Raw genomic sequence first — 23873 nt, forward strand, 5'->3', positions numbered from 1 at the left:
AGTGCTACAATTGCCATTGCTAAATGATGAAGTCATGTGATTTACAACTGCATTGGTAGCAAATGAAAATTTTGATCCCAACTCCTGTTGTGAATCAAGAACTTCCTGTATAGTACAAAGCTAAGTTATCACTTTCTTCCAAGTTCTCTTCAACAGACTTTGAAGACTGCAATAGGGAAAATAATATAGAGAAAGCCTATACATATATTTAATCAAGATGTGAATGGATGTCAAAGGTGACCACCTATTTATAAGCAAGGAAACTACTTCTGTGTAACACAAAGATGCATAACTTGTCTTGAAATACACAAAGTACATAAAAGAGCATATGAAAAGAATTTAGCTTGAGCTCAAATTCTATAGGTAGACAATACTTACAAATTCTTTACATCAGTAATTCCTCGGAAAGCCTTCCTAGGAATGCCTTGAATCTGGTTTTCACTTAAGTCCCTAAAAATAACAAACAAAAAACCAAATATTATGAACTCATTGAAAGTGACTGAATTTAATTAAAAATATTGGCATAAAGATGTGTTCATAACTGCAAATACCCGTGACATGAAGAGGAAGAATAATGAAAATGTTAACATACTTTTAAGAAGTTATGCACTGAAATGGTAGAACTTTATATTTTCATAAGCGACCAAAAAAAACCTGTTGGGACTGTTAATACAGTAGCTACTACTATGTACCAACTACTATTACATAAATTACTATTATTTATGCATTTTAAAATAAATATTGCACCAAATAGTTCTGAAATGGTTTAAACGTACTTTTTAAAGTCTGTATTTTTAACAGTTCATTTCTTTATTATCTGAATAATAAAGAAGAAGAATATTAAACACCTAAAATTGAAAATAAGAGAGGAAATAAGTAACTAAAATATAGTAGAAAGGATAAAAGAAGAAATGATACTATTAGTATATAGATTGCAGTGCAATATATACATATTAGTTCATAACCACTTCAGGTAGTTGCTGATAACATCATAAGTGCATACTGCAGATTTATTAAAGCAAGCAACTTCATAAAAAAATATCATACTCTATTCCATCTTCGTTGTATATTAAAGAAATAACTAAGGATCATATTTTCCTCTACTTTTGCTGTTTTATCTTGTGTTATATCTATAGGAAGAAATCTCCATGAAGCTACTTTTTTTTATGGCACCTTTTTCTGAATACAAATATAATGGAATGTTATAATGTGGTTTGGCAGTTGTGAACTTTCTAATCAGAATGTGAACCTACAAAATATTTCCCACCCTTACCCCCATGCAATTAATATTGTCTATAGCACAATCAATACATTCACAAATATTTAGTGCCCAATACCCATGAACAGAAGATTAATAAGTATGTCAGTAAGTCCTAAAGTGATTAAGGATTAGTATTATATGTTCTTTCATTTTAAAAGATAATATGCTTCATATCATTTTCTCTATCCATAGCCATAGTCACAAGCAATAGCTTAGAAAAGCACAAAATAAGTATTCAAATATTTGACAAAATGAAGAAAATTGCTTCACTATTATTAACAAGCATTGGAAATGCTCAATTTTATAAAATTGTGGGAAATCAAGGACAATACATTCTACCCAAACTTAAAATGCTTTTAAAGAGATGTATACAATGTTCAGACATTCCAGATAAGTAGCATTCATTAGAATGCACTCTGTGGAATTTCTCCCCCCTTTGAAAGTGAATTCTCTATTGTGCCATGAACCTCAATCAAATTGATTTTATTGAATAATAAGCATTTTGGCTCTGAATGAGAGCACCACACAGAAAACCCACACTGACATGTTAGGTCATCTGGGTCACCAAGAGCTTTCTTCTGTTTTCCATCAGGCTGATGGTCCATTCAGCTCCCACCCCAAATGTCCTTGTCAAACTAATTCAATTTATACTAGTCATCTAGTCTACACCAATTCCTTTTGGTAGCTGTAATTGTTTTCTCAGACAGAGAGACAGGCACACAAATGGTACACATAACAATGCTTTATTGTTTTCAAAATGAGGTTTCCAAACATATGTAAGTACTTCAGGACTTCCCCTAGTTGTTCATAGGGAAATATTCATAGGGAAGATATTTTAACTTTCTACTCATGTTCATCATTAGTGACACTAGAATATTAAATACTGCATGATAGGCCTTTGATCTCAGTGATTCTGATCAGTATCACGATCTACTGAAAGCAATGCAAAGAAGCAAAAAGTTAAGCATTACAAAAATAATGTCTGAAACATTAAAGGCTAATAACAATCAAAGTAAGCAGCAAAAGGGAACAGCTGGACTTAAAACAGGAAAACACACATCCCTCCAAAAATTAAAATTATAACTATTATTTAAATAAGTTCTTTATTACTTCAAATAGAGTAGAAGGGCAAAGTTTGAGAGATTCTAGCATATTAAAACACATAATGATTATTATTGTCTCTCATGGATGCTTTCCATCTTCCTATTTGCAAGAAAATAAACTTTTTCAATAATAAATTAATACATCTGATTGCAATTTGTATTTGCTTTATCTTCTGTTGAAATACTCTTGTCAGATTAACAGTGAAGCCACTCCAAATCTTCAACATTTATTTCATATTTTTTTCTCATATTCTGATAACCTAACAGTTTTAATGAGGTATTTCAACGGTATGTATTTATATCTGGCAGGTAATTCGATACAAGCAGATGATTAAAAAGGATGTTGATTTTTGCATGATGTTTGAAATAACTGCAAAACACATTAGGGAGTGGTTTTATAAAACAAGGCAAGGTGTGTTTTGTCCATACAAATGTTTTTTGTTGTGGCTACACCAGTGCTATCACATCTCAAAAACGTTTCCTTAGGTCCATTAGGAAACTGTGTGCAGTATTTATTTATGAATAAGAAGTTGTGATGATTGTGAATTCAAACTTAAATATTCATCAATATGCAGGACACTGTATATAAACCATGTATTAAAACAAAATGAAAATAGATATAAGTACTGTAAAAGATGTGCTAAGAATAATTTAACCTGTTTCATGATAGGAAACATCTATGCACAAAGTAAAAACCAGAAAGATTACCATATTAGCTCTATATTGGGCACAATTCTAAAACCAACAAAAAAATTATTTAAATACATTAACACTGTGACATATTGCAAGAAGACTATCCCTTTTATAGAAAAAAGCCATCGGTCAATTATTCCCACTTTGATCTTTTTAATGCAACATCAGAGGATGTTGTAAAATTTGCATAAAAGCTAACCATGGATTGGGGCCATTTACAGTGTTCTGTCCTGTCAAGGATCTTGAACCTGGGGAAGATAATTTTCCTCCTTTTTTGTGTGATGGGGAATGGGTGAAAAGAAGTTAAGATTATTACCATATTAGTGGCAAAACATCTCTTTATTTATTTATGGAAATCTGGGAGGGAATCTTCAGTGAATGGGAAGATTTTCAATGTTATTTTAAGTTTGAACAACAGTTCTATTAAAGATACAGATTCCAGCCATTCTAACATTGACTGACTTAATCATTATGGCTAAATTTTCAGAGCTAGAACTTCTGAACAATTGAATTCTCAATCTTGATGGAGTCATTTGTGGATATGCTAAACATATAAACATCTTCTAAATCTGATTACACTAAAGACTTTTAAAAAGACCGATTTCTGACACTGTAAATGTAAATTTCCTAGTTTTCTATCAACATACAGATTTCACTTAATCAACATCAGCTGGTTAGCTCGCCGTGATTAGTATAATATGGGAATTGTGGCGTTTATTTTATTTTATTTTTTCATATGGAACATACTATAAGTTGAACAGAACACTATTAATTTTTTGAAAATTTAGGAAATGTTGCTGTCTTTACAAAAAAGCAGAAAGTAATGTACTGCATTCCTAACTACGGTAAATAAATCTAAAATAAAATCTTCACTTTTCAATATTAGTAGTCCAATATTGTAACCTAATAGTGTTAAAATATCAATGTTCTTGTACATTTAGAAGCTATTCCCATTGCAGATGACTCCATACGCACATACCAACATTTTCTGTCAACTGTGGACTTTTTTGGCTTCTCTGTAACTTTATCATGACAAATAGTTACATCACAAAATGCACAGATTGTATTATCCGTCTAAATCTTCCCATTGCAACTGCTCTGTATAATATGAGCCAATCTACTAAAATGTCCATTCCATTGATATGAGTCCATTTCATAAAGTATATTGAAGAACTGAAAATTAAACTGTTCATACATCAGAAATATTACAATTTCTTCAAAGCACAGCACTAAGATTATGAAAGCATGGAATCTCCCCTTTCCTTGTTTCCTAATTTGCTTCCTTGTTTACATATATTTAAAAATAATAGCTCATATTATTATCAGACAAGCAAAATTATTTCCTTTTACTTTATCGCAATCTGCAATATTTTCTTCCATTACTTGACTGTCATAAACACTAATAGTTTTACCTTTATAACTATGCAATACAGCAGCTGGAATAGGTCATGGAGATTATTTATGGCAACTATTCTCTTCATGCCCTGCATTCAACCTAAGGCAAGCTAATTAAAATCTAATCAGATCCTCCCAATTAGAATCGTGATATAATCTCATTCATAAGGTTCTACATTTAGGCAACAAAAACGGAATGCACAGGTACAGTATAGGTGATACCTTACTCAGTAGTAGTAACTGTGAAAGGGATCTTGGAGTCCTAGTGGACAACCATTTAAATATGAGCCAGCAGTGTGCAGCAGCTGCCAAAAAAGCCAACACAGTTCTAGGCTGCATCAACAGAGGGATAGAATCAAGATCACGTGAAGTGTTAATACCACTTTATAATGCCTTGGTAAGGCCACACTTGGAATACTGCATTCAGTTCTGGTCGCCACGATGTAAAAAAGATGTGGAGACTCTAGAAAGAGTGCAGAGAAGAGCAACAAAGATGATTAGGGGACTGGAGACTAAAACATATGAAGAACGGTTGCAGGAACTGGGTATGTTTAGCTTAAGAGAAAGAAGGACTAGGGGAGACATGATAGCATTATTCCAATATCTCAGAGGTTGCCACAAAGAAGAGGAAGTCAAACTATTCTCCAAAGCACCTGAGGGTAGAACAAGAAGCAATGGGTGGAAACTAATCAAGGAGAGAAGCAACTTAGAACTGAGGAGAAATTTCCTGACAGTGAGAACAATTAATCAGTGGAACAGCTTGCCTCCAGAAGTTGTGAATGCCCCAACACTGGAAGTCTTTAAGAAGATGTTGGATAGCTATTTGTCTGAAACGGTATAGGGTTTCCTGCCTAGGCAGGGGGTTGGACTAGAAGACCTCCAAGGTCCCTTCCAACTCTACTATTGTATTGTATTGTATTGTATTGTATTGTATTGTATTGTATTATCAGCAAAATGGATTCTACTTAACATATTTCTTTTTTGTAAAACAGGGGATTAACACCTGGAAATGCAAAAGAACTAGCCTATTTAACAGTGGTGAAGAAACAATAATCTACTAAAATAAAATAAAAAATGAAATACCTTACTTGATAAGAAAAAGCAAGTCTTGATGGATATTTGGCCCTACTGCATACCACAAAGATTGTATAGTGTGATTAGATTCAGAATTTTCACTTACAGGCTGACAAAAAAAAAGTGTGGATGTTTTCTTGCCATTTAAAAGCATTAAAGTATCTCTTGACATTTCAAGGTTTATTCTTGCAGAAGACAAGGGCAAAACTCTGATTAATCAGCAAATGTCTTGGCTCAGCGCTCTGCAAGAATATTTATTTACATAACAGCACTTCCAAAAATTAACTAGACTCTCTTCTGAGTAGCTATCAAACATGTTATTGGATTGCAGATTGACAATGTCAGTTCACCCAATCAAATTAAGTATTAAAAAAGAAGAAGCTGAGAGTTGGTAAGGGAAATGGAGAATTCACAGGGTGGTTGAGCTTATTTAAAAGTATTCATAAAAGTTTACATGTTTCAATTAGTGTTTACTTACTACAAAGTAAGTATATAGTAAATTTACTCCTGTACAGAGGAGAAAAATAATTCCTAAAGAAGTAATTGTTCTCACCTCTAGAAAGATTAAATTGCACCTCTAAAATTAATCTATTTAAAACCTTTTCTGAATGTCAAAGAGTTACTTAGAAAGAATTAGCATTCCTAGGTATATATCTTTGGTAAAAACTCATGTACAACATTCTTGGTTAAAGAGGAAACACTTTTTGAAATTTTGGAATATTAATCATAGAAGGAAGAAGGTTTCTGGCAGGTCCTTAAGGAATATGCTGTACTTAATAAGTCTCAATAGGAGGCAGTGACTGGCCATTATGCCTGGGCATGGAAAGCAAGCAAGGTCAAGATATGATCAACCGTGTGAACTTAACTCATATAAAAAAAATGCAGGGTTTCAATAGCAAGAATGTGCTTTCCATCTTGAAATCTTGGATCCTCATGCCACACTATAAGCAGGCAGTATAAAATTGAAGTTTATATTTATGTAGATTGGAACGGAAGTTTGAATAATACAAGGCACATTAGATAATACATATCTACAAATTCAGGTTATGGTTAATCATGGTTTTGACCAATATTAATCAGCTGGGATTTGCAATTAACAAGAGACCATTATGAGAAATAAAAGTTTGAAATGTTTTGTAAACTATGTTTGGACTTTTATTTGCTTGATGTCTAAATTAACAAATCATAAATATGGTTTGTACAACACATTTACATAAAATTTGTTTAACCAAGGTAGAGACAAATTTCTGAGCTTATACAACACACTGAACCCACAAAGTAACAAAATTACATAATATGTAATTGGCAAATTTGTGGTTAAGTTATATAAACCCAGTCAACAATTCTTTTTTAGGATTAGTATCATGATTTACAGTTTTACACAAGGACTTAATCTCTTGCACTGCATTAAAATATAATGTGGTTTGCTTGTTTTTTAGCCTAGCATTTTGTATAAATGCAACCATTGTGAGGCATGCATTTGTGATTCATTTCATCTTTTTCAATAAAACACAGCTGAATAAATCACAGCTTAATGCAATGTATAATGTGGGCCAAAAGTTCTTCTCTAGATTATTTTTTTAAATTGTTGTTTCTGGATCAACCAGAATGTACTTTTCAACCAATTCAGACAATTATTCCATTCCCTGGATTATGGGATGAAAAAGAACTATTATCTGATGACAATGCCTAGTGTTTAGGAATAAAAGTTGCTGAGATAGGAACCATCAAAATGAAAGGCTTTTTATCATCATATCCCAGTGGGCTCCTTTGATCTTGAAAGAATGGCAAATTATCTTTGCCTTAGAAGAGTGGGAAAGAACATAGACTAATCACTATAAAGACTTTAACTGCTGTATATTGCACTAGACACTATAGACAATTTTTGTTTTAGTGACTGTCTTATACAGTCACCATTCACAGTTAATGACAATGATCAAAAAATAACTTTGTAACTAATCTTTTCAGGTACATAAATGAAAGAAAAATTAGAATAAAATCATAAGTCCTATAAGGTGCAAGTCTTGACAGCAAGATCTGCCTACCTCATTATGGAAAAAGAAGAGAACCAAAATCAAATATGGCTGCAGTGATTCTTGCATTCATTTCATGTGAATCTTCCACTCAAGTTGCCATTGCTTTGTTCCATTATCTGAACCAAGTTGAAGCTTACAGTAGATGGGCTAGGAAATTGAAATGATAGAGCAGCTAGTGGGTGGGAGAAAATCCCAGAACTCACAGTCACCATAGCAGTCCTGACCCAAAACTTGGCAGCCATTTCTGAAAAAGCATCACAGCTTCTGCTCTTCTCTGCTGCTGAGTATCCATCTCATTGCCTGATTAAAATGATAGGAAGCCAAATACATTAACTGCCTTTCTCATTCAATGTGAACCACTGTATATTTGTGACTTGAAAAGTTTCCCAATCACTGAATCTGAGTAGAATTTATAATTGGAGTAACGAAAAAGGGAACAAGTGGGCAGCATCATTTCCAATGGAGAAAAAATGGACAAGTACTTTTATAACAAGTCATTAGGTTAACTTTAATGTCCAAATCAAGAAAGTGACTGCTAACCATGAAACCCAACATTTGCAGCATAATTAATGCTTAGTGTGGGAATATGTTGCTGACATCGGCTGGGATGAAAGAAGCTAAAATGACAACTTTGAAGTGTATTAATTCTGAGTTTTGTTAAGAGACCTCATATAATTTATTTTCATGAAACCAAGTCGGCTTGGTTATCAAAGGAAGAATGGAGGAGCAAGAATGGAGGAATGAATGGCATCTTTGAGGATCGGAACTGAGTAAAAAAAAAAAAGCAAGATGGTAGTCATGAATGTATCAATGAAACTCTGTGCTTTTGCTCATGCATGTAACTTCAATGTATGTACAAAGAGGTAGAGCTTTCATCACATAATTCCAACTACTATTTTGACTTTTTGACCCCTATGCTCTACACAGCCTGCTGAGAACAAATAGGAAGAGAAGGCATCACTATTGTCTTTCATTTAATTCTCTCTCTCTCCCTCCACCACCATTGCACACAGACACAGACACACAGAGACAAACTTCAGGGAATTCAAGAATTGTCCTCCAGATACACATGAACAAAAGGGGGAAAGGATTAAGTGGCTTATAGTTTCTGTCAGACTTGGAGGGGAAAAGAGAAAAGAGAAAATTGGGAAATTGTACTTGGAATAAAGTTGGCAAGTTTGCCAAGTTTGTTTAGAGAGAATGATTAAATTAATACATTTCAATGGTCTTCCAGGGTTTAAAGAGAATACAAAATATGCACTAACTTGGAAGAATTAAAGGGAAAAAAAACCATAGAATTTAAACTCTAGAACATACCAGTAGATCTTGATATACATTTTAGCTTTCAAGAAGCAATTATCTATAGTACACATTCATTCTTCTTTAAGTTTACTGAATCATGTCAGTGGGTTTTTTGTCAACAAGTTAAATCCTGAATAAGATATTAAAATTCTTGATAATCAAGATTACAAACATGTCAGACTGATAACAATTTCATATCATTCTGATCAACCCACTACAATAATCAGAAAGGTGGCATTGGTATTGAAAACTACAATCAATATCTACAAGGGAAATTTTAATAAATAAACAATAAAAAATAGCACTACATTAACCCCCAAAATTAAAGAGATAGAAAGAGGAATGTTGATGGGTTTCATTTAGTTTTAACTGTTGTGTGAACCTAGCCATTAGGATTTATAAGCTATGGTTATGATTTCAGATATTTTGGAAACGTAATAAGTTTAACGCATGAAAACATAAACATTAATTTAATAAATTTCAATAAAGCTTAAATTAAATATGATTCTTTTTGATTGGTTTTGAAATGAAATTTACAATCGGCATAAACACTGGTACCATATCACTGATATTTACTCTTGTAGCAATAGATCCAAATCCAGGTTCCTATTCAACAATAAAAATTGCTTACTTTTTAAAATACTCATTAAATATTTTAGTTAAACAATATACAAATACTACAGTAGTCTGTCACTGTATTGTGCGATGATTAAAGTATTGAACTAAACAGAGCCATGTTCAAACCTACCCATTCAAGTTCATTAAGCGATTTTGGGTCACTCTCCCAGCGTAGCATATCTCACCTGATTAATTGATTGATTGATTGATTTAATTTGCGTAGCTCCCCATCTTACATTTGTGGCTCATAAAGTTTATGTTAGAAAAATTAGAGTAGGAAGCATGTTAGAAAAATTGGAGTGGAAAGCATACATAATGCTGCCTTGATCTCTTGAAGGCAAGCAAGATGTAAATTAATCAAATGTATAAATATGTTTGTATTTTTAACACCAAAATGCTAAATATAAATAAGAGGTGCATACTAAAGTTAAGAATACATTACTAAAAATTAATCAGCCACACAGGACATTTTAAAAAAAATATCTGGAATTTGTGAACAAAATATAGTGTGCCTATTAGTGGTGGGATTCAAAAATTTTTGCTACCAGCATAGCTTGGTGGGCGTGGCGTGGCTTGGTGAGCGTGGCTTGGTGGGCTTAGAAGAGGAACGATACTATAAAATGTCCATTCCCATCCCACTCCAGGGGAAGGATAGTGTAAAATCTCTATTTCCTTCTGATCAGCTGGGACTCGAGAGGCAGAGAATAGATGGGGGCAGGGCCAGTCAGAGGTGGTATTTACCGGTTCTTCAAACTACTCACAATTTCTACTACCAGTTCTCCAGAATGGTCAGAACCTGCTGAATACCACCTCTGGTGCCTATGTTAAACTAGATCATGGGTCAAAGTTTAGAGTTAATTGTATATACGTTTTTCAACTATCTTCCTCCCATAGAACATTAATAAGAAACACACTCTTGGGAAAATGTCTTCGGATGTTCTTACAAGGATAAAGAACCCCAGTATATTATTTTCCTCAGGGCAAGACTTTCAGATAATTGATGTTAACGTTTAGCTAGTTAGTTTAGTTTTAGTTTATTAGACTTCTAGACCGCCCCCTCTCCCCGAAGGGACTTATTTTAGGAATAAATAATGAAAAAAAGTGTTAAAGGCATAGAACAGAAAACAGGTATAACTGAACAAGGAAACCATGCATAAAAGTCTTATGTGACAGTGAACTCCTGCAGAACATCCACTGCACGCATCTTTGAAATGCACAAATAAAATTTCCAAGCACATACTTAATGTTCAAATGGCAAGATATATTGATCCGCTTCTCATCTCTAAGTATCTTAAGTTTACCCAGAAGACTATTTTATTTAATTAAGTGGATATATATATATATATATATATATATATATATATATATATATATATATATATATATATATATATATATATATATATATATATATATATATATATATATATATATATATATATATATATATATATATATATTCCACCTCTATTGATCATAAGAGTCAGGCATACATCAGCTTCATTTAATGGACCTCCACTTAGGAGAGTGGTTGGCTCTAAATCAAGGTAAATGAGAGCAAGTACTCCTTTGGGATGGCAGGACTCAGCCAAATCTATAACATTTTACAGTTTTTTTAAAAAAAAACTTTTAAACTAGAAAGCATATGGAAATTAGATAGGAAAATGTTCTCTCCTTGCACGTTTCAATTAAGAATGTCAATACCTTAATTAAATTGCTCAATCTAATGAGATTTATACCAATGAATGTGTTTTATACTTATAATAGCTTTTTTGGCTGCTGTTCAGAATGCCGAAAGAATTATGAGAACTGGGGATTAAAAAGTAGAAATTGACATTCTGAACCAAAGCCAGCAATCCTTCAAGATTCATTTTTCCATTTCATTCATGTGATTTTGAAGAATTAATGAACCTTGTAATAACTTTGTGTTTTTAAAAGTCAGTTTATTTTCCAGTTCATCTGTATTATCTATTTCTCCACTAAAGTAGCACTATTACTAGAAGGTATATTTATATAATAACGGGCATGTTCCTTTTTATATCCTGTATTTTTTTTTCTTTTTTCAGATTTATTTCCTAATGAACAATAAACTTCACTATTCGAAACTTTCCTTTCAGATTATCACTATTCAAGTCTTAAAAAGAAAGTATTTATTAAAAGGGAAAAAAAACTACTTCAAAACTTTTTAAACAATCTGTTTTATTTTCTTTATATTTTTACAGAGTTCTCAAATCCCTACAGTATTAATATACTTTCCCTTACAAAGAAAGTAATATCATATTTTTTAAAGATTCATTCTCAGTAAAAACAGAAAATACCTACAGTATTATTATCTTCTTCATTACAATGCCTACTCTTGTTTCATTGTCAATAATATTTTAATCAAAAGTCTGCATTAGAATACAATTTCATATCTTATATGCTGATTAGTCCCTTTTCTTGTTATTGTCAACAATGTAAAATAACCATTGTAAAAAGAAAATTAAGAATGGCTGTTATCCATCTGCTCCATATTGTTAACATTTATTTTATGCTTTATTGTTCCAGTCTATATTCATATGATGAAAGAGGTTTTGTGCCATTAAAAATGGGTGGGGAAAGGAAATAGCAAAAGAGGAGAGAGCTTTATTTTTTCAAAAAAGGGACAGATTGATGAAAATTTATTTTTCTGCCTTACATTTTTGCTACCTCTCACTCCTCAAAATACTGTTATTTTAATCCCCTGTGTTAATCTCGTTACAGGACATGAGCTTCTGATGAAGGGGGTCAACCTGTCAGGCCTGGAAGCCATCTTTTGTATTGAGCCTTCAGGCCTGCCACAATTAATGCTCTGGGAAAATGGGGAGGGGGTTACATAGAGTATGGGAGATATAGTCTAAATAACATTCCTTTCTCAGAGAGTCAAGGACATCTTGCGGTACCTGGATTGGTGTGACTGGGGGGCATCTCCAGTTTGGATGATGCCTGATTGAACCATATGATGGACATGTGGGTGCTGGGCAGGGATTTGAACTTCCATTTGGGTGGGGAAAACCTGGAAGCTTTCAGATTTGGGTTTTCCCAGATGTGCCAATATCACATGTCTAATAAAATGGAACATTGAGGGAACTCAAGCCTTAGAGTCTTCTTTCATTGGGGGTATTACTTGGAACCCTGAAATTTTGATAAAGACTTGGGTTATTTATTTGTAATTCAGTCATTATTGATTGTTCTGAGTTTATTAAATGAAAAACTCTCCATTGTAGGCTTAGGTTCCAATGTCACTCTAGTGGAAATGAAATCATGTATAGCAATGTAGGGCCATGGCAATGTAAAGCAATGAAAGATGCCATAGCTAGGTATTGAATTACCTGCATGCTAATATATTTAATTCCTGCATTCCATTAAACAAACTGGAATATTTGTTTCCTGCTGTTTCACAAACAAGAAAGTAATGGGAATATGTTCACTTTATCATCTTAATTATGGTAATTCACAATACATATTTCACAGAGGACAATACAGATGAAGAAAGTCTCCAGAAAGAATAATCCATAGTTGAATAGTTCAGGACTATTCAATTTTTTTTGACATACCGTAATCCATAGATTTATAGACCCATGCTGTTGGTTATGGTGCTGTGAAGCCTCCAATATGATAGAGATAGAAAGTGCAATCGTACCCTACTTTGTTAATAATAAGAAACAAGCATTTCTGAAGGAGAACAGGGTATTTAATCCCTACTCTGACTGTCAGGCTGAAAGAAATGTCAAACAGACCGAAGAGGAATCAGAATGTCAGAGTGAACTATCCTACATTAGTATTCCTAATGTCAGAGTGAACTATCCCACTATGACTAGAGAAGCATTCTGTAATGGGATCAATAACAGAATGGTTGGAGATAACCACTGTGGAGATGAACTTGGAGCTGAAGAAGCCACAACTGGGGGTCTCTTTTTCTCCATGCCATGGTGAGATTTTGGAAGAATCATAGAAGACTTTGAGTTAAGAATACTATCATGTTCTATTTTTATAATTTGGCACTGCTTTTGCAGCAGGTTATTTGTACTTTACACCTTTTTCTGACCATGTTCAGCAAAATTGGCAGCACTAGGAAAATACAGGCCAATTGCCTGTTTACCAAAAACTTTCACATTGCTAACTGGTGTGATAGCTGAGACAGTCCAGCAGCAGCTAATTGAAAAACAAGCTCTTTCCACCTGAGCAGAAAGGAAACTGCTTAAACAGCAGCGGAACGAAAGATCAACTCCTAAATGATAAGATGATTTTGGAAAATTACAAAAGAAAGAAGACCAATTTGAAAGTAGTTCGGATTTATTACAAGGATTCAACTCCCTGTCCTATAATTAAATGGATAAACAAGTGCTCAGAAATAACACGAGTCAACAAAAACATCAGTAACTTTGTGGAAAATCAATGATCCAAAGGCAGAGTTGCTGGTCAACTATGATAGAATGGGAGGGATTAATATCTAGAGAGGATTCTTTCAAAGAGACTCACTAGCATCACTACTGTTTCTCATTGCACTGATCTTACTAGACAAGTCAGCCCATGGTCATCAAACATGAAGAACAACTACCAGGCTCTACCACCTTCTTTATATGGATGATCTGAAGCTGTGTGGAAAATGCCATCAGAAATGTAACTGCAACTCAACACTATGTGTATAATTATAAAAGTAAGATATTGCAATGGAGGTTTGACTAAACAAAAATGTGCCACTCTCACCTTCACTGGAGAAAACTACTGAAAACTGAAGGAATCAAAATGCCCTATGGAAATAACACCAAGAAACTGGATCAAGGAGATCATTACAAACACCTGATGTCCTTTCAGGCTGACAACATCAAGCAACTGAAGTCAAAATGATTAGACATGAATATATCATGAGAGTGAAAAAAATTGCAAAGTCCAAACTCAATGGAGGAAACACCATCAAGGCAACTATAACACATGGGTAATTTCAGTCATTAGATACATAGCTGGAATAGCGAACAAGAATTAAGCTGAACTAAAAACTCAGGAGAGAAAGACCAGAAAAATAATGACAATGTAAAATGTCCTTCATCAATGTGCTGATGCTGATAGACTCTACTTACCAAGGAAAATAGATGGGTTGGAATGTTGCATGTACACCAGATGTTGAAGAAAAAAAAAAACCAGTGGACTACCTAGTCAGCTACTGCAACAAGATCACACAGACTGACTACAAACAATGTAAATCAAAAAAGCGACAATGGAATACAGTATCTGAAAAAAAAGTACAGGTAGTCCTCAACCTATGACCATTGAGTCCAGAATTTATGTTGGTAAGTGAGAAGGTGGTTAAGTGAACTTTGTCTCATTTTATGACTTTTCTTGCCACATTTGTTAAGTGAATCAGTGCTGTTGTTAAAATAGTCACAAAGTTGTTCAGAAAGTCAGAATTTGATTTTGCCCATTGACTTTGCTTGTCAGATGATCGCAAAAGATGATCACGTGACTTTGGGATGCTGCCGACCACCATAAATACGAATCAACTGTCAAATATCCAAATGAAAATAATGTGACCATGGGGATGCTGCAATGGTCATAAGTGTTTAAAAAAGGTCAAAAGTCACTTTTTTCCAGGGCCGTTGTAACTTTGAACAGCCACTGAATAAATTGTTGTAAGTCGAGGGCTATCTGTACTATTTACTTCCAAGCAAGCATTGGTGGGAATATAAATTTCTGACAATAGAAAATGAAGAACCTAAAGTGTGCTGGATCGTTAGAAGTCAAAATGGGAAGGCACCTGCCACGTAACACTCTATATTTAATAACCATCAATAAGAAAGGCCAAAAAAAAAAAAGGTCTTAATCCATTATGGTAAACCTATGGCATGCATGCCATAGATGGCATGTAGAGCTCTCTCTGCAAGCATGTGAGCTATCGCCCCAGCTCTGCTCCACCACGCATGCATGCACACTTCATGCCAAACAGCTGGTTTTTGAGTCTCTGCTGCGCATGTGCGGGGAGCAGGGTGCATGCGGGAAATGTGCATGCATGCCCAGGGGGGTGGGAGCATGTGCATGGGTTGTGCACATAGAGTGCACAGGGTGAGCACACGTGCAAATGTGGGGACACTGGGGGTGTCGTGTGTGCATTGTATTATGGATGTGCAAACATGCATGCTTTCGCACATGTATGTGCAGTTTCAACACTCAGCACCAAAATGACTAGCCATAACTAGTCTAGATAGTAAACAAGACAGTACCTGGATACAGAAAAGCAGAAGAGAAAGAACTGGAGAAAATCACAAAATAAAAGTCCTGCAAACAGAGAGTAGTAGGTCCCTACCTCCTAAGAAAGGAAAGGAAACACCATAATCTGTTACTTCCCACTCCATGCCCAAACCAGGAAGCCACATCACAAGGATCCCTTAATAATCAACCAGTTTTTTTAAAAAAAAGATATTGGTACACAATTATTTACATCCCAATGATCTATAATCCTCCATATTATTCAGATTCATTGCAAAAAATAGTTAATGTGAAAAGGTTCTCAGCCGTGCAATAGCTTTTTGCAGGAAAATAATTCTTAGCTTATAATTATTGTATTGTTGAAAAATGAACAAAAATATTATTGCACGAATGCTCCATCAAAATAAAATTTCCCGCTTTTCTGCATATCTCCGAATTGTGTTTCCATAAAGGGCATTTAATGATCCAGCTCTGATTATATTTTAGTTTTATAAAAATAAGCCTGTATGAACATTGATATCCCTTCTCAGTCATCCATATGAAGAAGCAATTATAAGCATCTACTTTTGAGCTATGCACAGTCCATCTTCAGTCCAAATAGAGAGGACTACACTTTACTCTAGAAGCAATTAATAAATCAGTGTATATACTTTATCTCAGATTTGTTTGAACTATAAATGTATGGGTTGAAGCTGTTGAAGCAAGAGTCAGCAGTTCTCAGACTAGAGATGTCCATTATATAAACATACAAATATCTTTGGTTTCAAGGCCACCAACCACTGTAAAGCATTGTTTAATTTAAAAGGGCAGAAGAACATTCAAATATAAGTGCTTGAGAATAAACAAACTCTCTGACATCTTTACACTGCAAGGGGCAATCTACTATTATATGTGGCTTTAACTGCAGTAAAAATTCCAATCTTCCCAAGCTGTTTTTGAGATAAGATTTAGCCAAGTCAAGGTGAAATATTATGCTAAGCTGTGAGTCAAGAGACCCTTGACTCATTCCTGAGCTCATTGCAGGAATCATGAGAACAGATTCCTATTGATAAAGAGAGGAAACCCACCACCTAATGAGCAAGAATTAAAATAATGGATACTGAATTGCTAGAAACTCCAAAAGTGGTTCTCCCAGTTGCCAATATCTTACTTCAGTATTTGAACTGAATAGCAACCTACTGTAGGTGCATCAGTCTAGAATATGAATCACCTAGCTGTTCTCACCTAGGCTTCCCAAAAGCACGAAGCCGACTCTTTGTCCTGATAAAACCCCTTTTCTTTAGGTTAAAGGGAATTCCTCTCTAGCAAAGTCTCAGCCAACAGTCTTTCAAGAGATTTTACAACTACAGACCTTTATCAGACTTGGAGAGCTGCCAGGTAGATATCTTCCAAATGCCACTCTGCAGCAGACAATACTTGGCAATAAGTCAGAAACAGATCTTCACTCTAATGAATTGAACTAATTGTCTCCTGCAAACTCCCCTCTCCTTTCGCTTCTCTTTATTCCCTATGGGAGGAGCCATTCACTGTCCACTTGTGGGTTTACTCCCAAGTCAACCCTTGTTTCTTAGCTGTTACGTTCTCCTGGCAGCTCTACATATGCGCACACTGGGAACAGGCTGCAACTGTTCTTCTGCCCTGACTCTGAAGGCAGCTGATAACTGTCAGACAGCCCTGGCCCCATTTCTGCCTCCAATGTAGAGCACTCGTCAGAGCCTATCCCAGACTCCAAGACTGGCTCATGTTCCTCCCCAATCTCCTCTCTGCCTGAATCTGCTGCCAGATCTGCTGGCCACTGGTGGGCCACAACACTAGCTAAGGAGATATGACATCATGAACCATAATAGATCTCCAACTGGGATGGCCCCTGATAACCATGATGTTCAATTACATCTGCTGCAGGCATTATATTTTGAATATATTCTTCTTTACCAGACGGTAATGACTATGTAGCTTATTATTCTTTGCTTAATGCTACTGTACATCTTTTTAGTATCAGATTACATCCCTCCTTACCAAACTTGCATAGAACTTAATATCTGTGAGATGTATGCCAGATGTATCATCCCCAGTCTCCAAATGGTTTCTTTCACTATGCAGAATAGAAGAAGGTTTCTATATGTTACCATATTGTCCATACCTTTCTGGTGCTGAATATAAATTAAAAAATTCAAGTTTGAACAATCAAAAAGCTAGTTTTGTGTATGGTTAAGACATCAGGCTATAAATCAAGAGAATTCTAGTGCTGCCCTAGGCATGAAGCCAGTTGGGTGACTTGGCCAATCACTTTTTCTCAGCCCTACAAAGGAGGCAATGGCAAAATGCTTCTGAAAAATTTGCCAAAAACCCTGCAGGGACTTATCAGGCATTCTCTGAAAATTAGACATGATTGAATGGAAGGAGGAGGAGGAGGAGATGGGGGGGGGGGGATAATCAAAGGCCAGCTCCTTGGGACTGCCACAATGTTATTTTCAGTGACTCTGGAAAGTTCTAGGAAGGATGGATGGATGGATGGATGGATGGATGGATGGATGGATGATAGATAATTGTAACCAAGTCCTCTGTTCTTTTATCTCTTAATTTATATCCATGTTTCCTTCTATACTATTGAGCCAATAAACTGTTTTTGACATTTGCTGTTATTGAACAAACAAATAACAAACTATATTTTTGATAGCTGAATTGAGTGTAGTGTACAGTATGCATTTTCTGACCAGGGATTGACTGGGCGGGTGCTAAATGCAAATTAAACTGGAAATTGCTCACTATAATTTTCCAGCACAGTAAAATGGGCAACAACAGCCCTTCTGATTTTGAATAAACTGAATTTCTGGGGGGGAAAAAACCAAAGAAACTCCAGTTGGCTTTTGAAAAGGCATCTTTGGAACAACCATGACTTGGATGAGGAAGAATCTCCATAGACATACTAGGTGTGATTACACTGACATACAATTCACCATTCTTATCTAACTAAGAAATGAATAATGGCAGTGGTGGATTCAGCCAGTTTGCACCACTTCAGGAGAACCAGTTGTTAACTTTCTGTGCAGTTTGGTGAACTGGTTGTTGGAAGAAATCCTTAGGGCAGAGAACCGGTTGTTAAGTTATTTGAATCCCACCACTAAATAAAGGTAACTAATCCTAGTACCATAATAATAATAAAAAATGATTGAAGATTGAACATACCTTGTTTTCTGAGATATTTATTAATTAGATAAATAAGAATTTAAATGCTGACACTGTCATTATCAGATATTACATTTATAAGCTAGATTTTATTTCGAAAACATGATATCATAAGCTATGTTACTTCACCATGTTCAGGTACAGATCCAGGACAAAAGCTTTTTGGAAGTGTTTTTTAAAAAAACACATTTTGATCCCATAATGTCTTTCTGCTACCACTTTCTGTCAATCATATTTTTCAACTGTTGAATGATATAAAATATACTGGGGTGGCTCGACAAGATAGTTCTTTTTAGGAAGGAGGTTCAGAATACAATCATTGATACATGCCATTTTGAAGTCATGTTTTGTATGCATCTGCAGGAAAATGTTAAGGGTTCTTACTTAAACCCTACAATTTGATTCCTCCACTCTTAAAATGAAGTCTGGTTTTCATTTCCTTCCATGATTGAATTCTCTCATAACACTCTGGCAAAAGGAAATTGTGTATGCCATTCTTCTATAGACCCAAAGCAGGGTGATTGAATTATATACACACACACAGTATGGATTGCTCACACTTGAAATACATTGTATTTTAAATCTATCCACAGAACACTATGTTGCGTGCATTTGACTTACATGACAGGAAATGAAATGCTGAAATTCAGCAAATCTGACCCTGTTCCATGAAGAAAGACGAAAAAGGACACTTAAAAGTTCTGTGTTAAGCTTGATGGTTTGATAAAGTTTATGTTACTTTTCATCATTCAGGTAGGCCAACATTATATTCTCCAAAGAAAACTAAATCAAAAATAGGATCTTGGCCTCATAGGATCTTGGCTTCTGCAGAGGAGATTAATCCTACAGCAGAGATTGTTTAAGGTATCTATTTCTAGAAAGAAACACACATAGTCCTCGACTTATGACAATTGAGCCCAAAATTTCTGTTGTTAAGTGAGACATTTTAAAGTGAATTTTACCCCATTTTATGACTTTTCTTACCACAAGTGAATCGCTGCAGTTGGTAAGTTAGAAACTTGGTTGTTAAGTGAATCTGGCTTCCCTATTCTCTTTATTTGTCAGAAGGTCCCAAAAGAGGATCACATGACATTGGGACACACTTTCCCCAATTTGCAGGTATATTGGGATTGAAATGCCTCCAAAGTATGGCCTTTAACTGGAAATTGGAGTTTAGTGAAGGATTCAATGTCTTCTGTAATTAATAGGATATGCTACTTTGTTGCTTTTTTGTTTATTTTCTTTGATGAGAAACTGTCAGGCGTGAGAGACAGGGCCACACTCAATTGCAATTAAACTGATTTATTGTTCATGCCTATGCACAGGAATCTTCTCAATCAATAGTCAACTAAGAGTTCATGGAATTTAAGACGGGTTGGACTTAGATTGGAACCTAGCAACTACAAACTGATTCTTTTTTTTGACTCCTCTCCAGGGCTCTGCTACTCCTACTTTTACAAAAACCATTGAAGTTGAAAATATATAGGAAATGTACACTCCATTTGCCCTAAAACTGTTTCTTGCCTTCATTCCTGGTACTTGTGGTACTCCTTTCCATCCTTTTCATATGAATCAAGGGGACAATGACTTGTTTTTGGCTAAGTACGTAGTAAGTTAATTAATATTTAAAGTGGGAAACAAAGATTGCAGAAGCTTCGGTAGTTACTGACAACTAGTTAGGAGCTGTTATGATTAACACTGAGGTTTTGTTTTGTTTTGTTTTCACATTCATCAATCTTTTTGTACTAAAAGTGCTGTTTCATCTCATTTTGTTGAAACAACTGATGCAAATATTGTTATGCACCATCCTTGCACAGCATGGAACAGGAAATGTTCTATGATCTGGAGGTATGCATCATTTGTTGTATGCTGGGTAAGAAACCTCAACTGCTGCCCTTCATTATCTCAAATGGAATTTCAAGGTCAATGGCCAGTCATAAATGTCCAATTTAAATAAAATATTATACAATACAATACAATGGCAGAGATGAAAGGAACCTTGGAGGTTTTCTAGTCCAACCCCCTGCCTAGGCAGGAAACCTTATACTATTTCAGACAAATGGCTATCCAACATCTTCTTAAAGACTTCCAGTGTTGGGGTATTCACAACTACTGGAGGCAATCTGATTAATTGTTCTAACTGTCAGGAAATTTCTCCTCAGTTCTAGGAGAGAACTGAGAGAGTTGCTTCTCTCCTTGCTTAGTTTCCACCCCTTGCTTCTTGTTCTACCCTCAGGTGCCTTGGAGAATAGTTTGACTCCCTCTTCTTTGTGGCAACCCTTGAGATATTGGAATACTGCTATCATGTCTCCCCTAGTCCTTCTTTCTATTAAACTAGACATACCCAGTTCCTGCAACCGTTCTTCATATGTTTTAGCCTCCAGTCCCCTAATCATCATAGTTCCTCTTCTCTACACTCTTTCTAGAGTCTCCACATCTTTTCTACATCGTGGTGACCAAAACAGAATGCAGCCAAGTGTGGCCTTACCAAGGCATTATAAAGTGGTATTAACACTTCATGTGATCTTGATTCTACCCCTCTGTTTATGCAGTCTAGAACTATGTTGGCTTTTTTGGCAGCTGCTGCACACTACTGGCTGATATTTAAATGGTTGTCCACTAGGACTCCAAGATTCCTCTCACAGTTACTACTATTGAGCAAGGTACCACCTATACTGTACCTGTGCATTTCATTTTTCTTGGCTAAATGTAGAACCTTACTGTTTTCAGCATTGAATTTCATTTTATTAGATACTGCCCAATGTTCAAGTTTGTCAAGATCCTTCTGTATCTTAAGCCTATCTTCTGGAGTGTTGGCTATTTCTGCCAGCTTGTTGTCATCTGCAAATTTGATCAGTTCCCCATTTATTCCTTCATCCAAATCATTGATGAAGATGTTGAAGAGTACTGGGCCTAAAACAGAGCCTTGGGGTACTCCACTGCATACTTCCCTCCATGTAGATGCAGTCCCATTGAGGACTACACGTTGAGTGTGGTTGGTCAACCAGTTACAAATCCATCTGGTGGTGATGCTGTCCAACCCACATTCTTCTACTTTATCTAGTAGTAGGTTATGGTCTACCTTATCAAATGCCTTACTGAAGTCCAAGTAAACTATATCGACGGCATTCGTCTGGTCCACTAATTTTGTCATTTTGTCAAAGAATGCAATAAGATTAGTCTGGCATGATCTGTTTTTGACAAACCTATGTTGGCTTTTGGCTATCATTTTGTTTATTTCTAGGTGTTTGCTAATTCATTGCTTGATTATCTTTTCCAGAATCTTCCCTGGTATTGAGTTCAGGCTAATAGGGCTATAGTTTCCCGGATCTGTTTTTTCCCTTTTTTGAAGATGGGAACCACATCAGCTCTTTTTGTTATTTTTTACTTTGGTGGCAAGCCTTTCTTCATTGTGAGCCTTAGCTTTCCTTACTTAATCTTTACATGCTTGGGCTATTTACTGATATTCTGCCTTAGTTATGTCCCCCTCTTTCCCCTTTTTATACTTACTTTTTTGTCTTTCAATTTGTCAGAGAGTTCTTTATGCAACCATGCTGGTTTCTTTTGGGAGTTGTTATTTAGATGTTCCTTGTTCACTGCCTTTTTATCCTGGTTTCTAGGGAAACTAGGAAAAGGGTCCCCCCCTTTTTTAAAAAAAAATCACCACACATTTCAGAACTGAACCAAAAATAAATAAACAAAACTTACCCACTAAGATTGATTTTTATTTTACATCAAGCAGTAGAATAAATTCTTGGCACAAAATTTCAAGGGCATAATACATTCATAATACAATCCCACCTAATGTAATAAAAGTGCACATGTGCACATGTGTGCACATTATAAACCCCACACACACACACACACATCCCCAATTTGATTTGTGAAGCCTGACTTTGCTTCCATTTCAGCAAACCAGTCACTAGACAAATAAAATTATCAGGGATTATGGGCACAGACCACATAAAAAGAGACAACTTTTTATCTAGAAAATATATTTGTCCTATTAATCTCTTCAGGCCCTACACAAACAACATCCATCCATACATGTTTTCTGGTACACCTCGGATGTGCAGGAATATCATGGGGGAAAAAAGCTGTAGACTTTAGCCATTATTCACCTAGACATCTACAATAGGGCTCATTATTATACCCAGTAATAATAGCATTGAGTAACATTGATCTTGATTAAGATCTCTGAAATGTTAACCTCCCACTGCCAATTCCAAAGTATCTAAAAGAACTAGGAGGGGAAAGAAGATTTTGCCTTCTCTTGACAGAGAGACTGCTCTCTCTCTCTCCCTCTCTCTTTCCATTATTATACTAAAAGGGAAAAAGCTCTCCTTATTGCAATGAGCAATTAGCATCAGAAAAACTGCAATATTGATCAGGGTTTTTTTTTTTCAGAAGAAAAGATTCTTTAACCAGATAATTCCCTAACAAGCTGTTGAAAGCACCGACTCTTTTCTCCAAGTTCTCTTTCCAAACCCAGCTGTAAAAACAGTTTATATTGGGCTGCGGAGAGAATCAGCAATTGCCCAGATTGAATCCCCAAAGGTGGGTTTTTATTTTTTCAAAAGGCAACTGGACTTCCTTTGTTTTTTTCCTTGAAGATGTTTCACTTCTCATCCAAGAAATTTCTTCAGTTCAGGAAAAAAAGCACTTTTGAGTCAACCATGGAACCACGGAAGGACTCATCGGAGAAAAGCCTAATGCTGGGAATGATTGAGGGCAAAAGAAGAAGGGAATGACAGAGAATGAGTTGGCTGGATGGAGTCACCAAAGAAGTAGGCATGAGCTTAAATGGACTCCAGAGGATGGTAGAGGACAGGAAGACCTGGAGGAATGTTGTCCATGGGGTTGCGATGGGTCGGACACGACTTCAACAACAACAACAATGACCTGGATGAATGAGAATCTCCATAGATAGCCCAGATTGAAGGCATCAGAAGGTTGTATTAAGTCTCTCCTGTCCAAGCTCTT

General features: G+C 35.5%; 1 protein-coding gene across 1 annotated transcript in view; it reads right to left on the bottom strand.

Annotated features, from left to right (window-relative positions):
• The window catches only part of SLIT3 (slit guidance ligand 3), a 524002-nt gene that overhangs the window by 250791 nt on the left and 249338 nt on the right, over window positions 1-23873 (bottom strand). The window contains exon 5 of the mRNA XM_081937040.1: window positions 379-450. Coding sequence (XP_081793166.1) covers window positions 379-450 — 72 coding nt within the window. The remainder of the gene's footprint in view (window positions 1-378; window positions 451-23873) is intronic.

This window comes from Natrix helvetica (assembly GCF_964273705.1).
Source record: "Natrix helvetica genome assembly, chromosome: 1".
Taxonomy (NCBI): domain Eukaryota; kingdom Metazoa; phylum Chordata; class Lepidosauria; order Squamata; family Natricidae; genus Natrix; species Natrix helvetica.